This window comes from Anoplophora glabripennis, unplaced genomic scaffold (genome assembly GCF_000390285.2).
Source record: "Anoplophora glabripennis isolate ALB-LARVAE unplaced genomic scaffold, Agla_2.0 scaffold70, whole genome shotgun sequence".
NCBI classification, from domain to species: domain Eukaryota; kingdom Metazoa; phylum Arthropoda; class Insecta; order Coleoptera; family Cerambycidae; genus Anoplophora; species Anoplophora glabripennis.
This window is the reverse complement of record NW_019416247.1, coordinates 613,822-635,235: the sequence shown is the minus strand read 5'-3', so window position 1 is coordinate 635,235 and position 21,414 is coordinate 613,822. Positions and strand designations below refer to the sequence as shown.

At 32.7% G+C, this 21,414-nt stretch overlaps 1 protein-coding gene across 2 annotated transcripts in view; it reads right to left on the bottom strand.

Annotated features, from left to right (window-relative positions):
* LOC108903688 (T-cell leukemia homeobox protein 3-like) overlaps window positions 1-21,414 on the bottom strand; it is an 89,924-nt gene that overhangs the window by 32,917 nt on the left and 35,593 nt on the right. For both annotated transcript variants that reach the window (XM_018705946.2, XM_018705947.2), the window contains exon 2: window positions 9,230-9,458. In XM_018705946.2, coding sequence (XP_018561462.1) covers window positions 9,230-9,458 — 229 coding nt within the window. The remainder of the gene's footprint in view (window positions 1-9,229; window positions 9,459-21,414) is intronic.

The following is a 21,414-nucleotide window of genomic DNA, read 5'->3' as shown; positions in this document are numbered from 1 at the left end:
TAGTCCAAGCATTATAGAGAAATGCTTACAGAAATTATTACCTGGACAAAAAAAATATGACCGTATAGAAAATTAAATTTTAAATGGAGTTTCTTGTTCTTTAAACTCGATCCAAAATGGCGAACATGGTTAAAAAAATCGCAAAGTTGAAAAACCGTTTTTTTCAACTTTGCGATTTTTTTTAACCATGTTCGCCATATTGGATCGAGTTTAAAGAACAAGAAACTCAATTTAAAATTTAATTTTCTATACGGTCATATTTTTTTTGTCCAGGTAATAATTTCTGCAAATTTAACATTAATCCGTGACAGAATGCTTGGACTATATGTAAAAGGGCGAATTTTCGAGCGAAACATGGAAAAGATGTAGGTCGCAGATGTTCATATCATTCATCATCAACAAATTTTAATTTTTGGGAAGAAAATGCACAATGTGGCGCATATTGCTCAAGACTCAAATGTATTCCTGTCAAGTACATCGTTTCAAAGTACCAACGGATTATCAGCTACGAGTTAGATTTTATGAATGGTTGTTACAACATAGGTACTCATAACTACTTATTTGTTCACGTTAACATTTTTTCGTTCTATTTTTGGTAAACTTTTAGTACGTACCGATTGACTGTGTGATGGGTTAGGTTGTACATACAATCGACCCAATTCCAGTTGTAAATCACAATATTATAACAAAATAGAAATTGTTTCACAATAGTCGTGATTAAGTAGTTCTATTGATTTAACACAATTTTTTACCCTACAGAATAATTAATAAAATAGCAAGTGATATTATTTCTTATTTTTTTTTTTAATTTTTCATAATTGTAGAAGATTGTTATATATTTAACCCTCTACAGATTCCTTCACGTTTAAGCTTTCACAAAGCTTTCAGGGTCGACAATTAAATAATCGTTAAAAAGAGAAAGCAAGAATAATTGTTTATTTTTTCATGGCCTTGAAAATTTGCAATACTTCGCTCAAACAATCCTTTCAGTTTCTCAAGTCGAGTTTCCAAAATCAACCTTGAAAATTTCATGCACATTTTAAAAGGCTTGTATATCTGAAGCAACAACCCTATGGACAGACACAAAATATATTTAAACAATATATTCGCGTGAAGAAACGATCCACCAAAAGCCAGTTAATAATTTCAAATTAGTCATTAAGCGCGTTAAAGCGACGCGATAATCCTTAATGCGCGACAGTTCCGTTACTATCAGGGCGGGCCGCGTAAATCATAATTAAAATATTCTTGCGACCGCAGCATTGCAGCAGGCGGCTGCCGTTAGTGCTTTGTTAATAATTGAACGTCAGGTGCGATTAACTGAACGCCTCTAGTCGCTGCTCGAGCCCTGCGGAGCGGCACAATCCGAATTTTCGGGCCAACACTTGGATAATTATCTTGAGATACGGATGAACAGTCCCTAAAAGGAAATTGGACGAAGATTCGTACTATTTCAAAAATAAGACAAGAGTGATATGAATACAAATTTGGAGGGGACATTTGAAGAGGAAATAAATTGAAGTACAACTCAACGGAAAGAAACATTTTTTGCAATCAGGAAATATGTATTTTTAAATACTTACTGACTTGTAATAGTAATGCAAAGAAACATTTTTGGAACCGCTGACCACATCGTCACGGATAGCTCTGTTTACTTGTGTTTATAGAAATTGCTGTAAACTGATGGTTTACCGCCATTATCAGATACCAGAAAGACCAGATAGGAAACCATAACCGGGAATCTATATGATGAGATAAGAATTTGAGTTAAAATTCTATGTTCGTAAGTGTACCGCCCTAATGTATACTTATATATTTTTTACATTATATGAGTTCCAATTTTTCTTAACAATTGTTCCACGACAACTTTCCATCAACAATATAATTAAAACTTTGATTCCATTTTAATATTCCATCCTCTTCTATTTACAAGCCATTTGCAATTGTCGTGTCAGTGTATTTCTTAACAATGGAAAAAATTGAACATGATGCAGTGATTAAATTATTTGTAAAAAACTGTTAATGGCAAATGGTAAATGTGTTAGGTGAATCTGCTCCTTCAAAAACAATGGTTTGTAAGTGGGCTGGTTTATTTAAAAGTGGTCGTACAAGCATTTAAGACGATCCACGTGAAGGATGCCCAAAAAACGTATCAACACAGAAATCATAGCAAAAATACAGAATATGATTTTGGAAGATCGTCGATTGACCGAGAGAGATTTAGTAAAGGCTCTAGGTATCTCATTAGGCAGTGCGAGCAACATTTTAAGAGATGTTTTGAGTTTCAAAAAGAAGTAGGCACAATGAGTGTCGCTTTCGCTCACAATGAAACAGAAACACATTCGAATGCAACTTTTTCAGCAACATTTGGAGTGTTTTAGAAAAGAGAAAAAGGATTTTGCGTGTCGTTTCATCACTATGGATGAGACTTGGGTCTACCACTATGATCCTGAGTAAAAACAAGTTGCTAAGAAGTGGTGTGAATCTGATTTTTCATCTTCAAAGCGAGTTCGTATCCAGAAATCGGCCAAGAAGGTGTTAGCGTCAGTTTTTTGGGATGCAAAAGGCATTTTGTTCATGGGTTATCTTCAAACTGGTAAAATAATAAAATCAGATTATTCATATAACCTTTTGGACCAATTGGATGCAAAAATTCATGAAAAAAGACCCGATTTACAGAAGAAAAATATAATTTTTCATCAAGACAATGCACAGCTCAAAAAAACATCGCTAATATCAGTGAATTAAAGTAAGTAAGTAATTGTTGCCACATCCAGACTATTTACCAGATTTAGCTCCCTCTGACTTCTGGCTCTTCGTTTCTCACACCTCAAAAAATTCCTCCGTGGTAAATGATTTTCATAAAACCAAGAGGTGATGCAAGCCGTAGACGAGTGTTTTGCCTTCTTACTTCAGAGAAGGGATTTATAAATTGGATTATAATTGGAACAAGTGTATTGAGCTTCATATACTGAAAGATAAAGTAATTTTTACAACTATAAATCCGTTTTTTCATTTCCGTTTCGCGAACTTATTGAACAATCGCATACATATCAAATATATCTCGTTTTATATACGGGGTGATTCATAAACGGTGACCATAAATGAAATCTCGTATTCTTTGATGAATTTTAGTAGGAGTCTTTCCTATAAAGTTTTTATCTAGGACGCTTCGTTAAAAAAATACAGGGTGTTAAACTTCAAAAAATATTTTTAATTTTTTTAAATAATTTAAAAACTAGTGGGCGAAATAATTTGAAATTAGGCAGTTATGTAAACATTGTCCAAAATCTGAGGGCTTTTCCTAAAATTTGCATTTCTAAATAAAATAGTACGCCACTGCTTTATGGTAAAAACCATGATATTTTCGGATTCGTCTTTCAATTTTCTACAAATCACTACTCTCTTATGTATTCAAAAAAAGCCTGATATTCGAGTAAAACATAAAAAACGAAATGAAAACACACTTCAATATTCGAATAAAATGCGGTTTAAAATTATGTAGTAGGCTGTGCTAGCAACATCGACATTCTGAGCGGTTAGAGGAAAGAATAAATAATAACATCGAATTCAAGCAAAAATAAATTTCGAACAAGTTACATTTTCTTTACTAAAAAGATATCGCGTTTGTTTTCATCGAAATAGAGGTATTTTTGAACATTTACTCAAATAAAATCATTAGAATGATGACTAGTGTTTTTAATTTCTTTATTCGAATAAATAACCGAATTATTAGTTATGTCATGTCATTTAAGTAAAAGTGGAACATGCAAATTTTAGGAAAAGCCCTCAGATTTTAGACAATGTTTACATAAATACATGTGCCCAATTTCAAATTATTTCACTTACTGGTTTTTAAATCATACCTACCTATAAAAAAATTTAAAATATTTTTTGAAGTTTAACACCATGTATATTTTTAACGAAGCGACCTAGATAAAAACTTTATAGGAAAGACTCCCCTTAAAATTTACCAAAGAATACGCGGTTTCATTCTTGGTCACCATTTGTGAATCACTCTGTATATGAAAGGGAAGAGATAGAAAAACTTTTTTTAATAAAAGTTGTTGCGAAGAAAGAGGACCTTCACATGATGTAAATTCCCAGCAGATAATCTCTCACATTGACACAAGCCATAGTTCCTATCAGACCAGATGAGAGGTTGCTTTTTTCACATCTACGAGCACTGATCTAAGGTCTCCTGGTCGCGGGGAACTACCCTTGATACTTTTCTAATTACTTTATTACTATTTATTTATTTATTTATTTATTTATTTATTTATTTGTTTATTTATTTATTTAAATACACATCCAACAGGCGATGCCCAATAATAGCATATGTTAAGTCTAGTAATAAAATATAAAAAAAGTTAAAAGAGAGAAAAATTAACTATGAAAAAAATAGAGAGAAAAAAATTGAACAAACTTACAAATAACACAGATATAAAGAACAAAATAAAAGGCAAACAAACTATAAAAGACAGATATGACTACATAAGTAAAGCATTTTTTATATCATACTGTACTTCGAAACAATTTGATACAATGGTGATGCTACTAGGATGTTACTACGTGCTGCGGGTAGACTAAAAACATTATTACTTCTAGCTGATAGACGCGGTACTTTGATATCAATAATACTTAAAACACCTGGACAGTCCAAAATGTTATGTAGAACTTTATACAAAAACATTACTTGAAAAACAGATCTTTTAGCAAGGGCATGAATATTGAAACGATCAAGTAATAGATCATGCGGAAAACCCGGAAGGGGATATGTACCATCCAATAAGTACACAGCTGATTTCATAAACCTACGCTGTACTCTTTCCAAAGTTGCAATTTGATTAGCATAAATTGGGTTCCAGACTATTGATGCATATTCTAATTTAGAACGAATAAAGGTAGTGTAGAGCAATCGTAGTGTAGAAATACTGATAAAGCCTTTGGAATTCCTTATTATGAACCCCATATTCTTGAAAGCAGATGAAGCAGTCATAGAAAGATCTAACTCAAAAACCTCGCTTCGACTGCCAAAGACTTACTTTGTTGCTCTTTTGGAAATAACGATTTTTCAGCTCAATTTTCGTTAAATACGTCATCCGCGACACACACTAATTTCCAAAAGACGCCTTTTACTGCGCCGTACCTTGATGGCGTAAAGAGCGCCAATAACAGTTAATTAGGAAAGTAAACCGAAAGCGACCCATAAACTTAAAAGACAATAGGTATAAAATAAAGCGGAATTGCCTCGTTCCCGAAAACGTCCAACCGTCAAGCGAGGAGCGATAACGGCAAAGTTAGCAACAGCGAGCAGGCGATACCAGATCGTATTAGTGTAATTGACTGAAGGTTGGCTGTCTGGAACGACGTCGCGCTCCCCACCGAACAAGCCTAATCGAATTTGTACTTTTCCTTATTTCATTTGGCTGGTCTCTGTTTTATTTCGGGCATTAACATGCGATCGCTTTGGATTTAACTTTTCCAATCCCGGGGTCGCCGCTGGAAACCGGATTTTCTCATTCGATGGAGAAAAACTATTAGATAAACAAGTCCGGATAGAGAGGAAACATTTTATAGCAAGTGTTTTCTTGCTTGCCTCTGATCGTTTCAAACGCGACACATGTGTTGTTTTCTCAAATTTAATCTGGCACATAATTGAGAAAGCTCATCAAAACTACATAAAATTAAAGAGAGAAAGGTGGAAAATTACACAGGCCGACAAGATTTTAACCCTACACCCCAAGTATACTTTCTCAAAGATTCTAGTGCGCTAAATTCGAAATCCGAGGTCCAAATTTCTCAATTGGCTCTGGTTTTCGAGATATCCTAACCTAAAAGTGCCAAAATCGAGGATTTTTTTTGACATAATTTGAGGTTATGTTACATGGATAGGTTAATTTTTTGCTATAACCATTAATGGGATCTTATTTATTAGTTTCACTTATTTCTCGATTTTTGAATAAACCCTCAACACAGCATCACAAACTTTATGGTTTTATGAGCTTAGGGTTTATGAGTTCAGGATTGAGCGTTTTAGCCTTTTTTGCGTGTAAATGTATTTCTAGATTGATATAATGCGTAAAATATCGGCCATATCGAATTTTATATTCAAAACTCGGAAAATAAGTCAAACTAGGTACTAAATTTCAAGATGCGATATCTCAAAGACAAAAAATGATATCGGGATAAATCCAAGTGCGCTTTGAAGAGTAAGTATAGTATCCCATTAAGGGTTTTAGGTAAAAAAAATTGCCTATCTATGTAACATAACCTCAAATATGTCAAAAAATCGCGATTTTGGCTAATTCAGGTTAGGATAACTCGAAAACCAGAGCCAATTGAGAAATTTGGACCTCGAATTCAGCTGTCCAAAATCCTTCGGAAAAGTACATTCTGGTTTCTGGGTTAGAGGGTCGGGCAAATTTTGTCGGCCTGTGTTATTTTGAAGAAAGAAAATGGCAACATAAACAATTTTTGACAATGCACACTCTGTCTTATCTTTTTTTGACCCTCCATTTAGAAAAGAAATGGTAAAGATTAGAGTTTTAGGAAATTTTCTTACGATCTCAATCAAATAACAACATATACAGAGAGCAATATTTCTACAGGGTATTCTATGTCGAAAAAGATTACTTTTTTTTATATATAAACGTGGATTCAAAAATTCTTCCTAAGGAAGTTATAGCCACTTAAAGGGGTCACTCCGATTATGGTTTTGTCTAAACAACTCTGCAACAAGTTGAGATAAAATATCATAGCTTTTTTATGCGTTGACCTTTTTTACTTTTGACTGAAAAGTATGAAATTTCAGAGTATTTGCGCAAAAAAAGGTACTCTTAGTTCATATTGGTAGAATGTTCCATTTTGTGTAAAATCCGTTTAATAATAATGTGTTAATTACCGGGAATCGAAATTGTCAATATTTTTTATCGTAGAGGGTTGTGAAGAACAAAAACGCGTTTGGTGTCATTTGCAGTTATTTACTTTTTGCGAATTTATTATTTTTAGTAAATTATTGTTTGACAAAGTTAAAAAAAAAAACTATTGAAATTATTAAATAGTAATACAATAAACTAATAATAATAATTGAAAACCACACTATTAATAAAACTTATCTTTATCTCAATAGTAATTTTTATAGCAAATGCTCAAAAGGATTTTCATTTTAATGAATAAATTTTTCAGCTCGACGTCGAATTGCCAGCGAAGACCTCAAAACTTCAAAAATTATTTTGTCTGAGTTGATTTGCAGCCAAATGAATCCTCTGTTGTAATTCTTCCAAAGGATTTATTTCTGTGGCGTAAACAACAGCCATCATCCTACCCCACAGAAAGTAATCTAGAGGATTTAGGTCTAGAGATCGAGGTGGCCATGGAATGGCTGGATGGATGGATGGATGGAATGGCCACCTCTACGTATCTACCTGCTAGGAAAATGATCGTTTAACCAATTTATGGCATAATGGGTAAAGTGAGGTGGTGCCCCATCTTGTTAATAGTCTAACGTTAAGTGTACGTTTAACAGTGTATCATCCAACAGTTATCTCACATAATTTTGCAGAAAGTTTAAGTATCCTTATGCATTCAGGCAGACGGGAAACTGAATTGGTCCAAGTAGCTGATCTCCCAAAATTCCTGTCCACATATTTATCGCAAATCTATATTAAAAATTTGTGAGCCATATTGAACGTGGATTTTCGTCTGACCAGAAATGGGTATTATGAATATCTGCTAGCTCTACATTCGTAAAATGTTGTATTTTCGACAGGCAACAATTCGCAAAAAGTAAATAATTGAACTGCCAATGCAAATGAGGCAAAACACATTTTAATTATTAAGGATTCTCGGTGATTAACACATGTAACATTATTTTTAAACGAATTTTACATAAAAATGGAATATTGTACCAATCTGAACCAAGAGTACCCTTTTTTACTAAAAAACTGAAATTTCATACATTTCAGTCAAAAGTTAAAAAAGTGAAAGCATAAAAAAGCTATGGTAAATTGTATCCCACTCATCGCAGTGTTAGAAGGTATGTGATGAAAATTTGTTAATTTCGTTTTAGTAGCGGACTGAGCACGTAAGAGTTAAGCTAGTTACCAAATTTCATAAATTTATCTCAACTCGTTTGGGAGTTACGTAGAAAAAAACATCATCAGAGCGGCCCCTTTAAGTGCCTATAACTTCCTTAGGAAGAATTTTTGGACCCACGTTTATATAAAGAAAATGTAATATTTTTCGACATAGAACACCCTGTAGAAATATTGCCCCTAATTTCGGGACACCCTACGCCATACCAAACTTTTTTTCAATATAACATCTTGTATATTTGTCGATTTTGTTATTATTCTCATTTTTCCGGTTGTAATAATATACAGGTCATAATACTCGCTTAGTCAACTTACAAATTTTGGTTTAATTACTAATCAATCCTTCACGATAAAGCTTCTATTATTAAATTTACTAAACAGATATTTAAATATCTTATTAAGAAAATACTAGACAATTATACAACGCGTATAATAACAATATTGTTTGAAAGTGTGACAGAAATCTACAAATTATATTTACTTACAACAACAGTTGTAAAAAATAATCGTTACATAAATGTCTCGTGTTCATATTTTTAAACAAAGTTTGACATACATTGTAGCATTATTTCTTACAAGTTTCATGATAATATTTTTATAGATAGCCGTCAGTGTTCAGGTACAAGTCATTGCTTTTAATAAACTCTCTTAATCATGTAATAACTTTCAGAAGACCTGCTTGTGTAAAGGTACGTAGGTCATTCTTTAGATAATTTCAGTATTATATGGACTTTCTCTGAAGAGTACACAGTGTTTCAATAACAGCAAATAATTCTTTATCACAAAATTGGTAAGATTTATAGTTGATAACTTTCCATACTTATCTAAATTTCTTACACATATATAATTTGTTATATATTATATATTTGTTTCTTATACATAATTTGTTTAAAACATCAATATAAGAATTCAAAATAATGTAGTCATCTTATCGGTTATATCGTTCTTTAATGCAATGCGATAATATGCCACGTTTTATATGGATTAAGGTTAAATTCTTCTTAAAATGGGTTATATAAGTATATAAATATTGAAGAGGACAATCTCATATCTAAAAAATCGTGCAATATTCTTTAATAGCTCTTAAAGCTGACCAAAATCACGAAAACTTTAGCAAGATATTCTGTATTTACCTCCATTTCGTCCTTCTGTTTTGAAACCACGTTTTAACCTGCGCGTCGGTCATCTTCAAAGTTTTCGCCAGGGCTGCCCTTTCCGCCGACGCTAGGTACTTCTGTTTGTGAAACCTTTTTTCCAGCTCTGCTATCTGAAGTCTAGTGAACGACGTCCTGGGCTTCTTTCTCTTCGGAGGTGTTCTGTTTTGGTACGGGTGGCCTATCCGCCTCGTCATAGGAAACGTCGCTGAAACAAGAAGTAAATTTTGTTGATTTTCATCTAACGAATGAACATATGTTGATTTAGCTCATCGTAGAATGAACATAGCTTAACATCAATCAGTGATAAAAACGTGCATTTAAACGTTTCTTCCAAGAAATGTGATTTTCACGACTTTTAAGTTACTAGTGCCGTTTTAGGTAATATTTATACTGACCAGCAGAATGTTGCATTAAAATAATTTAAAGTTAGGCTATGATAAAAACGTTCAAAAGTTTCTTTAAACATCCTTTACAAAGTGTGATTTTACCACTCTTAAATTACTAATGTCTCGCTTGGCACTGTTTATACTAGCTAGTAAAATAAACATGGGTCAAGATTTAGGCTGATAAGAACGTACATTTAAACGTTTCTTTAAACGTTCTCTCGGAAACGATATTTTTACCACATTAAAACTGCGAATGCGTAGTATTTCTGACCAATAGAATGAACATAGCTGAAAGCTAGACTGCGATAAAAACGTGCACTTAATGGTTTGTTTAAACAGTTATTATCGCGAATGTTGCAACATTTTAATTACTAACGTCTTGTTACGTAATATTTGTACTGACCTACTAGTAAAGTGAATCTAGCTTGAGGCAAAGTTATAATAAAACGTGCGCTAAAACGTTTTTTAAACATTCTTCAAGAAATGCGATTTTTACCACTAGTATTTTTTTAGGTACCGTTTACACTAAACCTAGCTTAAGGCTATGCTGTGATAAAAACGTTTCTTTAAATATATTTTTAAGGAATGCGACAATACCATCGCTAAATTACTTTAAAATAAATTTATTTTGTTGGGTAGATAGAATAAACATAGCTTAATACCAAACTATAATATAAACGTGGATTAAACGTTTTTTAGCGAATATGAATTTTACCACTTTTAAATTGTGTATTGTTGAATAGGATGAACACATCAATATAGCTTAAGGTTAGTCTGTGATAAAATTGTGTATTTAAACGTTCTTTAAGAACGGTGATTTTTATCACTTTACCTAATTAGTAATTACCAGTGTCTTATTGCATAACGTTTATATCAACCAATTATCCGAGTAATGAAACCGTAAATTCAGATACGAAGTATAAGGTTAATCCAATAAGACACTTAAAATTTACTGGTTCTAATTGTGCAAATAAAACTTTAATAGTGCAAGTTAATAGTCCCGTCCTTAGCTGCATGCAATTTCGAGAAACTGCGTCTCGAAAAGACGAGATCCTGTCGAAAAGTGGTCATTATATTGTTTTTGCTGTGACATTTTGACGGTAAGAAATGCAGTGGCTTGTAATTAGGAACAAATCGTGTATATCCAAAGGTAATAAACGTCTAAAAAGCGTTGATGCTTAATGATAATCGCTTCGGTGACTGGTTACTCATCATTTGTTTTTCGGAGAAACGATAGTCGTAATATTCTGCGTTGACTTGGTGAGGCTAGTTTGTGGGTTGTGGGAACATTGTTAGACCTAGAATGCGAATCATGTAACATTAATTTCTTGAATGAGACATGTTTTATTAAAGAAAATTCAATTTATGCAACTGTCACGAATTTTCGTTAGGTACTATCAGTTACTCCTACCAAGTTATTTTGTATAAGTAGTTCTATGCATAAAAGTAAATGAATTATTTCTTGATAAAAAATTCTTATTGCATTAATTCGAATAGCTATTGAGCAAATTGCCATGCAATAAGTAAGTAGTTATAGATTATGGCTAACCACAAATATTTTACAATATCCACTATGTGTACAATTTTACATAATTCTAATATTATCGTTAACGAAAAAATCAGGCACTGCAATTGTATAGTTTTTTGAGAAATTATTACATGCAGCAGTTTGTGGAGCATAAAATACGTTTTATATTGTGGTTGGTGAAGTTTTTCAAACAAAATGTTGTAACTTAACTTGTACCTTGTGTGTGATTGTAAAGTAAATACATAAATTAAACTAGAGCTTTTGCATTAGAGCCAAATCACGTCAAGTGGACCCCCTATTTGCCAGCTGATCATGAACTTAAACAATATTCATTTTTACATCGCAGAGCAACGAGCGGTGTCCGTATACACCGTGCTGCCGCGCGTAGTTGACTCGGCTTGAACTCCAGTCAGCCGACGATTAAAACAACTTTTTTATAATTAAACATAATTCTATTACTTGAACTTTTTTAAACATTATATTTGTAACAAATATATAAAAAATTATTGCTTTTATTTATAAATAAAGACAGCAAACATAAAATGAATACATAAATGCAATTTTAATTTAAAAACAGTTTTAGACTATGATTATTTGTAATGATTACTTTTGATTAAAATATGTGGACCATGATCTATGATCAATGGAAAAGGTGGGGGTCCACTTGACGTGATTTGACTCATTAAATAAAAATCTCATTCTCTTTGAAATAAAAAGAAAGTTTCAGTTCCTTTAGTCAGAAAAAAAGGATCGACAATTTTGCAAATTTTAATTATTTTCAGTTTATTATTATTGTCCTATTAGTCCTTTGTAGACAAAACCTATGATCGTCTCATTCCCTTCAACGACTGTCAATTAATCAGATATAGATTTTTCCGGCAGATTAACTATGACATAAGCCAGATAATTGTCGTATGAAAACAATACACTGTAATTGCTTTCGCTGCATTATCCTAGATTATTAAGTCATAAATAATACGAGCAACGGCAACGAGATAGAGATATTAATAAGGCAATTTAATGAGACTATTAAAATAAGTAGTGTATATAAATAAATGCCTACAGAGATATTTTAAAAGCTGCAATTAATAAGGTTATAGCAGCGCTTATTCCGTCCCTCTCTGCGAAACGTTAGATTATAATTCCCGCATTTTTACCATGTTATCAAACCTAAAAGCATTATGTTGTTTTGCATTAAACAACTGATTATGTGCATCACGTTCAGTCTTGCTTTATGGCCAACTTAAAACGGCCGTGATTAATTTCAGTTTGATAATGATGGGATTTTAATAGCTCTTTTACGGGTAAGTATGTTGTTTTAATATCCCGCTATTGTGCCGTGAATACGCTTAATCACTCACTTCTCTTTGTCCCGCAGCGTCGCGATTTCGCGAACCACCAACATTAACCGCTTATCTCGCTAGACGAGCCTAGGCGAGTCCGTTTTACAGCCGTCATCTTCGAGACGAGGTTCATGAGAAGGAGATTGAGGCATTTGTACCAGAGACGGCTTTAGAAGCAAAGGGAATTATATATTTTCTTCAAAAGATTTGTCCTAACATATTTAACACGTATTTTGTAATATTTTGAGTCTCGATCGTTTTGTGAATTCAAATGCACTAGGCACAGAAATTAAGGAATATTAAAAGAATCCCAAAATTTTGGGTGATTTTCAAAGAGCTGTAACTTGGAGGTAAATGGTCGTAGAGGGAACACAAAAAAAAGAAATTGAAGCTTCAAGTTTCTAGTTTTCGGATCTGGAGTTTAAAATTCTTTAGTGTTAGCAGTTTTTGAGTAATCATAAGAAAATCAACAAAAAAAATTCTTCTTCTTTAAAAAGGCCTATGAATTTCAGAATTTTTTTTTTTAATCATAATCTTAAATCGCATTCAAATTCAAATGTAAAGCTACCTTTTTTATTTTATGGTGTTTTTACACATAAAATAACGAAAAAGTACCGCAAGCCAAAACCTTGTATCTTCTTTCAAACTGAAGTTATTAACAAAAGTTTAGATAAAATGATATTTTTTTGAGGAGTTGGGGAAAAATGTGTTATTTATTCCAACATCCAGTATTTATCTGCATAGAATACCGAGCATCTGATAGATTATTACTACCCTTAGGAGACTGAGTGATCAAATAATTTAATAACAATGCGAAACAAATAAACAATAATAGCTAAAACAAAGATAATCTGTTCACAAAAATAACATTTTATAATTTTAATTTAACAAGTGTTCAAAGTGACCTCTATTATTTTCTACACATTTTAGATACCTTTGGAGGGTAGAAAACACAGCAGTTTCAATGTCTGCCATTGAAATAGAGTTTATAGCATTTCTGATATGATTAATTATATCCTTGCGCGTAGTTGGTCACGTTTGATAGACAATATCTTCTAGCCTTCCCCATAAATAGAAGTCTAAAACAGTCAAATCGCGACATCTGGGAGGCCAACCGAATGGTCCACCTCTTCCAATCCACCTGTTGCGAAATTGCGTGTCCAAATAATTTATGACATTTTGAGAAAAATGCGCCGGGCAGCCATCATGCTGATACCACATATTTAAACGGGTGGCTATTGAAACATTTTCCATAAGAAGTGGTAGTTCATTCCTTAGGAAGTTTAAATATCTCTCGCCATTGAGAGTTTCTTGAAAAATAAACACAATTATCTTTCCTTCAACAATACCGCATCACACATTAATACTAAATTGATTCTGGTGATCAACATCCGCACTGGATGATTAAAATTAATCATCCAGTGCGGATTGTTTGCTGCCTAATAATGAGTATTGCGTAAGTTTACTTTACCCATGCTAGCATGTAGCTTCATCAGTCCACAAGATTCTAGATAAAAAATTTGGATCGTCTTGTAATTTGTTAAGTGTCCATTGACAAAACTGCAATCTTTCATAAGTATCTAATGCATAGAGGGTTTGCTGCAATTCGACATGGTATGGATGCATTTTATGGTCCTTTAAAATCCGCTGGATGGATACTCCTATGTCTATTTTTATATCTCTTATACTTGACCGAGGATAAGCTTCAATGTATCCCAGTACGTTTACCACATTTTCCTCAATGCAGATACTTCGGTATCTATTTGTAGCTATTACCCGTAGAACATGTCTAGTTTGTCTCAAACGTCTTGCAAGGCAGGTAAAAACCATTCGTGGGAAGTGCGTTCTTTGGGGATACCTCAAGCAGTACTCGTGCGGCAATAACAGCATTTTCAAAACATTCAAAGAACATTGCATGTTGTACGCTTCAGTGATGGAGTATGACATTATTAGAAAATAATACTAATAAATAATTTGTAACAAAGAAAAGCAGTCAATGGTAAACTAAACGTAAACAAATAAGAACTAATGACAGCAGTACATTGACGTTTATTTCAAATTTTCATGGCTGTTCTAATATAATACCTCTAATATTGTAATATTCTAGTACTCCTAATGGTAGTAATAGTTTATCAGGTGCTCGGTATTATATGCAGAAATACTGGATGTTGCAATAAATAACGCATTTTTCTTTAACTCAAAAAAATATCTTTTTATTTAAACTTTTGTTAATAACAGTTTGATCGAAGATTGAAGGTTACGGCTTGCGGCATTTTTTTTCGTTATTTTATGTGTAAAAACACCATAAAATAAAAAAGATAGCATTACATTTGATTTTTATTTGAAAATCGAAAAAACTCTTTCACTAGGAAAACAAGGGCAATTGACGGTTATGATTAAGCAATCAATCGCCTTTTCAACAAGCCCAACTTCATTGAAATCGGTGTACCTACGTGATCCAAAGTTATATTACTGTTTGTCATAGTGTGTAAAATCATACTTATTGTATCAACTTCGACGTCATCTGTTACATGGGTGTTGTATAATAATGAAAAAGTAATATTAACGGTTGGTAGAAGGAAGCACAAAAAGCAAACGCTTAGGTGGGGCATTCTGGAAGGAAGCCTAAATAGTGGAAGATAGATAGTTGAAGTGAGAACAGTGTGGAGATGGGTAGTAAGACGATCGGCGGGCAGTGTGGCAAAATAGTGAAAAGTGAAAGTGTTTAACCCATATTAGTTAGCAGCCTTCATTGTCTTATGCTCAGGGGCGTATGTTTTTCTAAGGTAAAATTGTTACAATTATTATTAAAGATTGCTCATTATTTATTACATGTTAAAATATGTATATATTGTCGTGACTGCCCGGATATTGCAATAACAACACCTTTGTTTCACATTTAACATGTTTTATCACGATTACGTTATTATAAAAACAAATAAGGCGGCATTTCGTGTGCTCACTTTATGTCAAGACGCATATAAGGGCCTTGTTGAATTCACTAACATTTTCGCCCGTGAGGAACGAATCTGAAAAAAAAATAATTAATAAATACAAAAAAAGAATTGCTAAAACAGATCTTCCGAAATCTCAACTATAGCTGGATTGCCTGCCGTATGGGACTCTAGTACCTTTCGGCCCTGCCGGTTAACTAACACCAAACCTCTTCAGTTTTACTTGGAAGTGTGTATCTCTAATTCGAGTGAGGTGACATTTGGTGAGACATTAAATGAGTAGGGCGTTATTTATCATTAGCAAAGAATCTTAGTTTATGCCTTTTGTTATCGGTTGTTTTGTATTTATATTTGGGAAGTTAGAGCAACGATCGTGGGTTTCTCTGCCATGCTCTTTCCCCACAGGAGCTCTAGGTGAGCTTGGCACTCTCATTTTATGTTAAATGGTTGTTAATGTTTTTGTTGTTCTTTTTTATTTGTCACATGTTTAATTTGAAGACTGTTGTTCGTAAATAATAAGGTTAGGTGTATTTACTCTGTTTTTGTTTTATAAAATTAAACCATACTTCCCCTCTTTAAAGTTAGTAGCCAGCGCCTTCCGGTCGATTAAAAAAAATAGATGTATACAACGTAGGTATTCCTTATGACGATCACATATTTTTGGCCACAACTGCGTTTATATTATTTTTTTCGATCGAACCCGGGGTTGTTATACTACAATAGGAAATAATTTCCACCCCCCTTCCTTTATTTTTTAAGATGGAGCAAAATTTTTCCTACAAAAGTTTTGAAGAATGAGCAGAAGATCTCGAAAACATTAAGTTGTGTCTATCGTTCCATTCGATATTTTAAAAATAAAGCAGTTTTTTACTTTTATTTTAGAAATGCGCTCTCTAGCGGCCAAAATTAGAAGCTAAAAATAATTTTATTGAATTTCTAGTGGCGATATTAGTCAATTTTTTTACCCGAAATCTGTAGGACAAATAGTTTCCGAGATACAGCCAGTCAATGACCTTAATGGGACACCCGGTATACAAAATAGATAAATTGTACTTACAGAAAAGTGTAGTTTTCCGTAATTTCGAACATTTTTGTAATTGAGAGGACTCGAGAACTTTTATGATTCACATATTTGTAAATATACACATGTATACGAATTGTTTCTGTTTCTGTACATAGACGCTATTGTGGCAGAGTGTGCCGCATCGGTTGGAAACGATAACAATGTATACAAATGACGGTTATATAAAAGGCAGTAAACTCATAATTTTACGATCATTTTTGCGGAGAACCGCTGAAGATGGTGCGCCGTAAAGTTATTAGGTCGTTATGGCGGTGATATCGTAAAGTGTTTCAGCACATTATCCACCCCTTAGTTAACCGCTAACGTGGGGTCGCCCTTTCCGGTGGAATTCCCGACGTCCAATGGGTTTAGGGGGTGGCATTCCACGTGTGGCGGCTTTACGGCCATAATCAGCGTTATATGTAAGAGGAATATGTCGTTATGAGTTTTTACAGGTGTACGTGGATATAGCGCGTTTCGAACCAGTGTGGCGTCGAGTTAAACGCTAAGTATGACAAAGTACACGAAGAAAACTGTTGATATGTAACATTACAATAACATATCTCGAGACGGTTTGTCATTGTTCATTGCAAACGAATCAATAAGACTGATGACGCTTAGGGTTTTTAGTCGACGGTGTCAATCATGCAATATTGGTTGTACATGTTCGGCTGTCACGAAGGCTTGTAATCATTTATAAAGGCTTCAGTAGTTATTCTTTTGTTTAAGTAAATTTTTCATTAGGAATTAAATATAACAGAATTTTGTTTTTAACTAAACTAACTAAGAAAATGTATGAACTGCATCAACGGATTCAAATGCATGTCTTTTTTATCACTAATTTATTTACTTTCAAGATACGTTATAAAATAAATAAAATATAACGGATGAACTTTTCTCAATGACCAAAAAAATATCGGGAAATAACTTGTAACTTCGGGAATTGTTGAGCTTTAGTATATGGGTCATTCCATGTCAAATCGACCAATGGTTGGAAGACTACTTTCAATTTGGACGAAATTTGGTCAAAAGTTTTCCTTTATCATATTTTAAGATAATTTGAAGGTATTTTATTATAAAAATTGTGCCAAAAATTTAATGTCAATAGTCGATTTTAAGGATTTTTAAAAAATCAAAATTCTACAAATTTTTCATTTCTGAAAATTATTTTTGGGAATATTTTTTTTTCATAGCCCCAAGTATCCTTTTTAAAACAAACATAAGCTCATTTCTATAACTATAATAGTTTTCGAGATATTTAAAAAATAAACTTGAAAAATTGGAAAAAATAGTGAAATTTTGAATTTTGAATAACTTTCGAAAACATTTTTTTAAATTTTTTTCCTTTGGCAGATCTTTACTTTATGATAAAGGAAAACTTGTGACCAAATTTTGTCCAAATTGAAAGGGGTCGATTCCAACCATTGCTCGATTTGACATGGAATGGCCCATATTTCAATAAATTAATTCAGGCCAATTGATCAGAAGTTATATCCAAAATGATATAAGTTATAACGAAAATGTATTTATTATATTTAGAAATTTTGACTCAGGACTTCTTAAAGTGGTACAGTCCGTACAATATTTATTGAGAGAATTCCAGGAAATGAATAAGCCAATGATGTTCTGTTATCGGCACTACTGTAACATTTTACCCAACAGGGGTGTGGTGAACTACATTAGCTGTCGAATGCGGTTAATTCCAAGAAAGTTACGCAGGGGTCATCTTGGATTTCTATCTCAACAAATTTATTGCGGATTGTACTCTTACTTTCATACTGCTGACTTCAGTGATTTTAAAAATGAAAAAGAAATTTGTATGTCCAATAAAAAGTTGTTAACTCTAACTTTGACAGTGGTATCTAAAATTTAACAAATTAAAAAATGAACTACAAAAAAGTCTGATAAATGAACAAATTAATGAAGTTTCGGAAACAATGTTGAAAATACAATTTTTTGAATAGTTAGAAATGTGGGTTACAAATTTTGTTGCTTTTTTTGTCATTTGAATTAATTCTGTTTTCTTTTCAGTTTTCTCTTACTTTAAATAATATTAACATATCTAGGCCGCTGATTATTGCACCTAATTTATCACTTTTCTGACTGTATTTGATTTAAAATATTTCTTGTAGCACCATACATCATAATAGGTCTAACGACCAATTTTTGCATTCACTGTAATTAAAATACATTTATGTTTATTTTATTGTTAATAAATGTCAAATTCAACGTTTTATGATTACTGTGCCCGCGCTGTAATAAAACCAGGATTATAATTACTTAATTTCGCAGTTTCCTCATATACATATACATTAAAATGATATCTGACCATTCATTTTTTAATAGTTAAATGTGTACTTTTAAATTATATAGGTTGTTCCCGTCGCATTTTTATCTAAATGAAATCTATTCATTAAACCAAAGCATAATCATTATTACAATAATCCACAATCACTACGTTATTATTTTTGCTGTTTTTTCATAAAGTATTTACGTAATTCTAACCGACATATACCATCTGCAAACACGCATGACTAGATAATTATTATAAAATGTATACGTAGTGTTATTCTGAATTCCTACAATAAATTTTAAGAATCTGCATTAGGAAAACAAGGTGTGACTGCATCAAACCTTAAAGTATTTTTCAAAATGGAAGATCTTTGATCTATCAATAGCAATAATTACTTCGAGTGTAGGTGAAAAGTCCAATTTATTTTAACAGATATTTATCGAAAATGAACCAACCATGAAGATGAAGAACTACTTTGTGGGATATATAGAATACTAGAATTTAAGGTATGAAGATCAAAATGATAGAACTATTTTATTTTTTAACGAAAATAGAAGAAAAAATAAAGCTCGACAAGATTTTTCAGGACAAATCGAAGAAAAAATACCAACTGGTAAGAAGATTTAAGAGATTTTGAGGTAGATCCAAAAAAATACCAGAACAAACAGAAACATATAAGGAAGAGTTAGAAGAAATGGCAACAAACTGAAGTGACGGTCAAAAATACATACATATGTACATGGAAGACTTAAGAAAAGTTGTATTGAGAACCTAATCTTTCTGGATACTGTAAGACAAATACATAATCGTCAGTAAATGAGATATTTACGTTGGCATTTCGTCTGAATTAAATCCAGTGTATTGTAGCTTTACAATTGATTAACCGCTACTATTGGCTATTACTGAGACTGCAAATTTAGTAACATAATTAAAACATGACAGAATTGCAAGTGATATTTATCATTTCTTTTTTTAGACAACTGATTTACAAGGTGTTAAAAAAGTGTAAATATCTTTAAAACCAGAAAGTATTCCAAAAAATAGAAAGCAATTGTCATGTTCAGCAATTTTTTGGGTCCGTTTTCACCCTAAATATAGATTTTACAAGACACTGGCAGGTCGTGCATAAATTCTGACTACGGTATCGTTTTCAGTTCATCAAAATACGATGGAAACGATATGTCAGATCTTTGGGTTTGGACTATTTTATGTGCCTTATATTCTATTAATTTAAATAGCCAAATGGCCCATATTAGGACTTTAACTAACAGTGTGTTTTATCGGTTATTGACAACAAAATGAGTAGCACTACTGCAGTCTACATCTTTGAACTCGAGTTTTTTTTGTATGCCGGTGTAATTGAGGGTTGCTTATTTTCCAAAGTTACTTATACATACTCACAAATTTTACAGCCTCTAATCCAGTGGCGTCTCGTGACATCGTGAATAGGTGAGACCCGTGTTTTTTTTACTAGGTGGGCGATAAAGAAAAAAAACGTCGCAGTCAAAAATTTTTAAATTTTCAAAATCAAACAACTAAATGATTCTGGAAATTTTTAGTTACATTTACAATACAGGGTCGGAAAGTCCCCATGGTTCATCGGCCGTTACGTGAGACCGATAAAGAAAGTCATAGAAATCCGTGCGATAGAGAAAGATGGCTATAATGAAGGCGTCTAATAGTCACCGTCCATACCGTATCTTATCCAGATACTTTCTGTATCTGAGGACACAGACAATCATTATTTTTAGAACAATCAGTGTTATGAATTTTTAACACTCCGGTATTAGGCTGATCCGTATTTGTTAAACTAAAAATTTTGTTTTTTTTTATATTTAAATTTAATTTATTGAAGTTAAGCCACATTTGTATTTTTTTAAATTCAGATTCAGCAGTATTATAGAAATCAGGCCAGTTATTACCAGAATAAATGATTGCAGTATCGTCAGCATACAAAATAAGGAGAGCTTCGAAATTTTCTATGCAACTGATACTATTAATATACAGGGTGATTCAGTCATAATGTCATTAATTTTAACCACGTATTCGGAAGGCTTAATAAAAACAGAAAATCGGAAAAAAATTTTTACTCGACTTATACTTGAAGGAAATCAACCCATAACTCCCGCTAAGAGGGCGGCCCTGCCAGATGCCCGGATGCTCGGAAAATTTTGTAACGTAATGTCATGAACAAATCGTCAGCTGAAGCGAACAGCGTTGCCAAGTTCACATCATAATCTGTGGTTCACATTTAATTAATCCGCTTTAGTATACGGACACATGTACGAAACCAATAAAAGTAAATAAAGGATCATGCTGCATTTTATTATAACTAATTTTAATAATTGCATTAACTTAGTGCAAAATGTTTTAACAAGCCTGACTTCTCGAAATCAACTTTCGTTAAAAGAAAATAAATAAAGCAGAGGTTTGTAGGCACACTGTATTTTATCATATAAAAAAAGTCGGCACACTAAATACTCGAATATATAAAATACACTACACACGGTTACAAAACCATTACCTAACAATTTAAAGCGTTTATTCAAATCTACCACCCTCCATATCTCCCGCATTAAATAAACGCTTTAAAT